At 34.5% G+C, this 7,348-nt stretch overlaps 1 protein-coding gene across 3 annotated transcripts in view; it reads right to left on the bottom strand.

The window, feature by feature from the left end:
- Nucleotides 1-58: 58 nt before the first annotated feature.
- LOC106070447 (protein phosphatase 1 regulatory subunit 16A-like) overlaps nt 59-7,348 on the bottom strand; it is a 47,168-nt gene continuing 39,878 nt past the window's right edge. For all 3 annotated transcript variants that reach the window (XM_056034843.1, XM_013230362.2, XM_013230374.2), the window contains 2 exons: nt 6,618-6,735; nt 59-5,303 (listed from right to left, as the gene is read on the bottom strand). In XM_056034843.1, coding sequence (XP_055890818.1) covers nt 4,749-5,303; nt 6,618-6,735 — 673 coding nt within the window. In that variant the 3' untranslated portion in view covers nt 59-4,748. The remainder of the gene's footprint in view (nt 5,304-6,617; nt 6,736-7,348) is intronic.

The raw sequence follows: 7,348 nt of genomic DNA, 5'->3' as shown, positions 1-7,348 counted from the left end.
GTCTCTAGATTTACATGTCTAAAAATGATTCAAGTTCAATAATCAAGAAACAACATGCTAAGAGTTTTCTATTGGTTTAATCTGTGTCCATGGAAACATGAGATATTACAAGTGCATACCATGCTGTACAAACTCCGAGTCAAACACATTGAAACATAAAGTTCAAGTTAAAATACAATCTTTCATTGTTAGGTAAAACAATGATTGGAATGTAAGTAGATGGTCCATACATTGCTCAACTTCTAAGTAAACAGAAACAGAGTTACATCTGTAATGAACTGTGCCAACAAATAACACACATTTGTCCCCATCATCAGGTCACTCCTAATAAACCTTTAGTCATTTAAAAACTGATCATTTTTTTTTTTTTTATTCATATGATTTAAGTCAAACAGTGAGTTTAAGTTAAAGACACTGTAGTTTGGTGTAATGCATGGCAATGGTAAGGGTGTACTAAACCTATTCATGACTTAGTGTGTCATATTGCTTAAAAAGTACAGTATCTCTAGTTCCAGCTACTAACAATGCCAGCTATATTGTATTGTAGCCCTCTTTCCTTGTTCCATTCTACTGTCCACCTGTGAGTGGACCAAATAAAAACCTCATTGTCACTCCCTGGGCTGGTACTGCTGCTGCACATACATTCTAACTAGAGTAAGTCATCAAGAGTTTCTTGGTTAAATACATAGGGCAAGGCACAGCTAGACTCTCACCATGAACAATGTAGTAATAGTGCAATCATGCTGAAACATTTTATGGCAAGTGATAACTACTTAGTGGATGATACTATACTAACATTTCATTAAAGCATGAATGAATAACTTGTAATGATGATAAATTTTTCCCTCTGACCCCTGCTTACAACTATGAACTAAAAATGCAAATGAATGAATTCAGTTTTAGCAACTATTTTCTTTTTCTAAGCCCAGGTTTATCAAAACCAGAAAAGTTTGCACATAATATCTTTTTACATATAAATAATAGAAATACAGTAACTTGCCAACTAAAAATATTCTGACAGAAATTTAAATAGCACAATAAAAAAAATTAACAAGTATACCCTGTAGCACTTAACACACATGTGTAATGTAACATTCACACACACTTAATTCAATAGACCCAATTTTTAGGAAACATGAGGCATGTAGACAAACAAAAACTTAGACACTTTTGACATCTTGAATACAACAAACATCCAGATATTGATGTTTCTAACAAAATCATTGAATGTTACAACTTCAAGTACTACACAATGAAGTGTAACTGTGTACACAGTATCTTGTCTTGTATCTTTTTTCATGACTAAGGCTACTAGTTAAAATGTGTACTTAGCCCCATCCATTGGGACAAAAGCAATTTTGTGATTGTGGAGTGAAATAATGGCTTTGTGCAGCATATATTGTAGATAAGAAAAAAAATTATTCTTAATACATCATAGGAAAAGCTCAGATTGACATCAACCTAATATTTAACACCAAAAAAATATTTTAAGATTGGTATGTACAAATTTAAATTATTTCAATAGTAAATAAATGAAAAATACTAACAGTCTAGTTTACTATCTAGATGTCCAATGTTTAAAGCTACTGTAAAAATATGAACAAAAAATTTCCTTATTTCTAGGGAAAAAAAAAAAAAGACATTTTGAGGATTGCACTCAATACTGGCACTGAGAACAGGAAAAGACCAGGCTTCAGAAAGACAACTGGCAGAGTTTTCAAATATACTATATACTCACTATTGGGGGAATCAAGGAAATTATGATCGGAGTCTCATTACACCATAAGTCACACACATACATACACACTAAAAAATAAAATTCAAGCGGCCTATTTTCATGAAGTTAATTTGTAAAGTAAATGCTTACGTCATTGACCTTTTTTTTTTTGCGTGACCAACATATGCATTACATACATGGTGAACTGATGAAAAGTAGCCCACCTACTATATCCTGCAATATGCTTAGAAAAGTAAAGAGATTGATGGTAATCACTTCCAGCATAGGAGGTGCGGTGGCGGAGTGGTAAAGAGCTTGTTAACACACTTGTAACCATAGGCAAAAGAAACCGACGACTTTTACATCATTTACACTGCATGGCCTGAAAGGCGAACTTTACTTTTCACTTCCAGCATCTGTTATAATGTGGATAAGTCAAGCAGGCCACTTGCTCATTTTTTTCCTGTGAGGTGGAAGTGGATACCCCCAGTATCCTCCAAACTTAAGTGAGGAACCTAGCTATGTGAGTCAGGCTAGGTTAATGTGGGCCACCCCAGTAGAACTGCATTACAGAATGGGTCTATAGAAGACACATAAAATAAAATACAAAATAAAGAATAGTTTGATTTATGTAATAGCCTGTTTTGCAATCAAGCCTAACACAGTGGAATGCCCAGTGGTAGAATGAGAGTCAGCCAGATGTTAGAATGTCATTCATTTCTCATTGTTTTATTTACATTAGCTACGTTACCTATGCTCAACTAAGTGATGAAATAATAATAAGTCAAAGGACACTTGATGGTCAATTCTATAATGTGCCAGACCAATAGTGTGATGTGCTAGTCAAGTACAGTGATCAATCTGTTACATTTACAAGTAGTAGAAAATGATGGTGAAAATGTTTTTTTTAACAGATTCATTATGATTTAATTAGACATATTTTATGTAATAAGTCTTCAGATGTTAAAACAACTATGACAAGTTTTTTTTTTAAATCTTATTACCATTAATTATTGCCTTCAATTATTAATATTAATTAGGGCTGCAGAGCTGGGTCAGTTTTTTTGAAGTCAAAGTGGATTTGGTACAAAATTGTCAGATCAAAAGAAGTCAATGTTGAAACTAGAGGGTACCACCTCCTGTCATTGGAATGGACACATTAACAGCTCTGCAACCCTACAATAGAACAAAAATCACAATAACACTATGTTCCAGACATAGGCTAACCAACTTACATAAACACAGGTGATTACATCTGGTCATAAGATCAGGAATACAATGGCACCAGAACTTTGAAGAAACACAATAACAAAAACTACAAGATTATTTAGCCAGGTATTAAGGTATAAAGAAAAACAAGACTAAAGGATACAAGCAAAAAATGAAGAGAGATTCTTCCACTGTTAGTGTTCAAGAAATAAATAATCAAGTTCAATACAGCATTAGTGACATCTTCACTCTAGCTCTGTGCTAATGAAATGCAAAAAAAAAAGTGTTCCCAGTGTAGAACCATGACCTTGCTACAAGAAAAAGTGAACATTGCACATTAGGGAATGTAAATAGCTTTAAGATTTTAACTTACCCATAGCATCATGATGGAAAAAAATAAATACTTTGTTAAAAAATCTGTTAGATCATCATACACCCCCAAGTGATTTTTTTTTTAATTTCCATAAATCATCAAGATGAAAACAAAAATCAGTGTACCATGTTATTCTTATGTCCATTGCCTAAGAGTTGAATCCATCTTTGTCCAAGTATTGCATGATGGTGTTGAGTGTACAACTATTGCATGATGGTATTAAGTGTCCAACTATTGCATGATGGTGTTGCATTGCTAATAAGTATGTTTCCAACTTACTCAACAATTCCTGAATGCTCTGTATGACTACTGAAACATGGAAGTTATTATAAGAGAGCTAAGGCCCCAGGAGTGACATGATCCCACTAATGAAATTCATCCAGAACAGAGTAAGCAGACAAGCCACAGGAGTGAGTTCAAGAAGTATGCAGCTTGAATAAAAAAAAACAACCTATAAGACACTCTGCTAGTCACTATATTGTTGATTTACCATGAGTACAAATTAAACAATTGTCTTATAAATTACATAAGCTACAACCCCCCCCCCTTTTTAAAGGCTACAACATCCTATGTATTAACCTGGTGGTGGTACATGTTATAATTGAAGTACTTTTCCACTTTTTTTGTTACGGATAATGCTATAGTTCACTTTCATCAAAATGTTTTAAAGTGATTGGTCCAAATGGAATCAAAATTTAAAAACAAATGATGAAGAAAATATCAAGAATATTAGTGCATCATATTTCTCTTTGGTCCCCTGCATGACATTATATCTTAGATCTATGGTCAGAGATGTACAGCATCTATTGTTTTCAAGCTCAAATGTTATACAACATGAAGCCTGCATCTCTGTGAAGTTCAACTTAAAGGTAGCTGCTAATGTAAGTCTCATATTGGAAACTAGGGAACAATATAAAAAAAATTGTCGACCAACAGTAGTTCATGCATTTTTACTCATTTTTTTTTTCATTCATTACAGTAGTAAAAAAATATTTTTTTTGCAATCTGGGAGACCAATATTTAAATATTTAAACATTTGTTCTTAAAAATGTACAAACTATCCCATAAACATGTGATAAATGATTAGAAACATGTACAAAAACGAGCCAAAATAATACAAATTTGATCATTATTAACAAAATATTTAGTTGTATATATAAATTGAGATAAATAAGAAAATCTGAAGTTGTTAGCCTTTATGTACAAGTTTATAACAAATCAACATTTAACAGTTTATTAATTTGTTTGAAATGTGTCAACTTTGTTTCTTATTTGTATTAGTCCCATGGCATAGTTTGATTAGCACACGCACATTTTGCAGGTTCACAATGTGTGAAAAGTTATTGCTCAATTCAAAGTGGTTTACTTCTCTTGAGATGAAACCAAAACCCTTCCAGAGCCTCATCAGAATTTTGTACTTTTTTTTTTGTAAGATTGAATGAACAGTAATCACAAGATGGTACAACACTTGTGCTTCTCATCCTCTTCTCCACCAACTATAGGAGCATTTGTAGGGGCCACAAACCTATGTATTTGGCCCTCTCTGAAACTAGACTGTGGCGCATTGGCCGGTTGGTGGCCAAGGCCAGCACCTGTGGCATTGTTGTTGTTGTTGTGACCATTCTTTGCCTTGTCCATCATTGGTGGTGGGTAGAAGTGGAGCTGGGGTTGCCTGTTCTGGCGGTTGGGGATGCTCTCAAGGAACATACTCTGGAGGTGAGCTTCAAGGGCATCTTTCTTTGGATCTTTTTCAGGTTCCCGGGGTGGCCTCTTGGGGTCGTTAAGGGGCAGCGACCTTGATCCCCTCTGTGCCACTGCAGGGGATGTGTTGCCACCAGGTAGTTTGTCTATAGATGTGCGGTTAGCACTGTTGGAGATGCGCACATTTTGATCAGATCTGTTACGAGGAGCGGGCGAGGGTTTAGGTCTTTTGTTGTCATGATCATCAAATGTCAATGTCACATCATCAATATTGGATGTGGGAGGTGCTTCTTCTGTGACAGCCTGAGGATTGAAGACAGCAAAAACTTATACAGTATCTTTTTAAGAAGTAATAAAAGCAAAATATTAATTCATTAGACCTTTCCGTTAGTTTGTTTCAAAAAGTAGGTTCAAAACTATGTATATATCCATTTAGATATTACCAAAAAAAAAACTATGAGAAAAAATGTATAAGAATTTAAGAATGATTTGAAAGATTTAGAACATTGGTTCTGAGTGAAATGGATACCTGACATTATTTGGGGAAAAGTAAAAGTGGTTGGTCATTGTGCTGGTCACATAACACCCTTGTCAACCATGGGCCACAGAAAAATATGACTTTTACATCATCTGCCCTATAGATCTCAAAGTCTGAAAAGGGTACCTTTCTGACTTACTTTTAATCCCATTGTTTTTAAGAATATTATCTAGCAAACAATGGTTCCATAAGATGTAGCCAGAAGTGGCTCTCCTCTACCTATAAAATGCTTCCAATGGCATGGGTCTCAAATAGCCTATGACAAGCAGGCCTTCACAAGTGGCTCAGATATTGAGACCTGCAGAACTGTTATCACTAAAAAAGGAAAACAACTGTGCCTAAACCAGTAAGCTTCTGGCAAGAAGGGTTTGTTAGCCTTGGCTGGTTACCCACCTAGAAGAACAAGAATTCAAACCTCTGATGCCTTTGGGCTTAAACCCAAACATGGAAGAAATCTTCAGCTGGTGGCTAGCTAGCAGTGTACAGTGTTACATCCTGTCAGAGCCTGCAATGCTGCTTATCCCAGACTGTATCGAGTACCTGACATTCCTTTGGACATAATTCATGCTTGTAGAGAGAGGGAACTTCTTTGTAAGCGATAGTGTTTCAACCATAGCTAATGCCCAGGCTTTTATCTCATTTCTATGAGATGAACCATAGACGCTCCATGTTTGAAGGAGGTCAAAGTAATCTGGAACACATTGACCAGCTGCCATTTAAAACCAATTGAGAAATGAACTTGTTTCTGCCATACCCTACCACTGACTAATTCACAGTACCTACTACTTGGCCATAGCACAACTCCCTTAGTTTTCCCACAGAGGCACTATGTGTGTTGCTGTTTATTTGAGAGTCTCATCAGCAAGGGAATGGGGAAAGCAGGTCAAGCAGAGATAATAAGGGAGGTAAGCACTAAAGAAAACATGAATAACTAAGCCTTGTGGTAAATTTTTTTTTAATTTGATGTTCATAAAGACTAAAACAGGGCAGTATTACTACTGACTGTCCCTATTTGTTGTCTCCCTATTAGTAATCAAAGATAGAGTCAATGGAATACAGTAGATCTAAGGGGAACATACTGGCAATTCTTCTTCATCCTGCATCATACGAAGGCCAAAATGGAGAGCTTCTTCTTGGGCTTCCTTTTTGAAGAGATTACTCTTTTCTCCTCTGAGTGAGCTGCGTCTCATGGAGGCACTGATCAAACGAGAAACAATTTACATTGGGTTTATTAGATTTAGTTTTAGTTAACATGATTTAAAAAAAAAAGGTAAATCAATCCCATTGCTAGCTATTGGAATAGTAATCAATGGAAATTATAATTTGCAAAAAAAAATTTCTGGTTGAGATAACTGACAAAAGTTTAAAAATTTCTAATCCAATTTTTTTAAAAAAAATTCTAAGTTGAAATGACCAACAAAAAAAATGTATTGACAAGAGTTTAAAAAAATGAGTTAATGAGCATTTTATTGTAAACCTTTGATTAGTAAACAGAACAAAGCTATGATTGCAAAAGCAAGAAACATAAACATAGATGTCTTTGTAAATTTCGTAAACCAGCTCAATTAAAAATAAATTTAAATGAATATTTTATGATAATTAGAAGGCTTTTAAAAAGTAAAATGTTTTTCACTTGGCAAATGGTTTTCAAGCATTAAACTGGATGAAATGACATATAATAATGAAATAGAGTTTGGTCAGAAATGTTAAAGATCATTAATAGCTTTGTTATAACAATGATTACTGAAGAGATTGTTCAAAAGATGTATAAAATAATATGATGAAGATAAAATGATACAAAATATATGTG

Source organism: Biomphalaria glabrata, chromosome 7, assembly GCF_947242115.1.
Source record: "Biomphalaria glabrata chromosome 7, xgBioGlab47.1, whole genome shotgun sequence".
NCBI lineage: Eukaryota > Metazoa > Mollusca > Gastropoda > Planorbidae > Biomphalaria > Biomphalaria glabrata.
The sequence above is the reverse complement of the archived record's forward strand: the minus strand, read 5'-3'. Positions and strand labels throughout refer to the sequence as shown.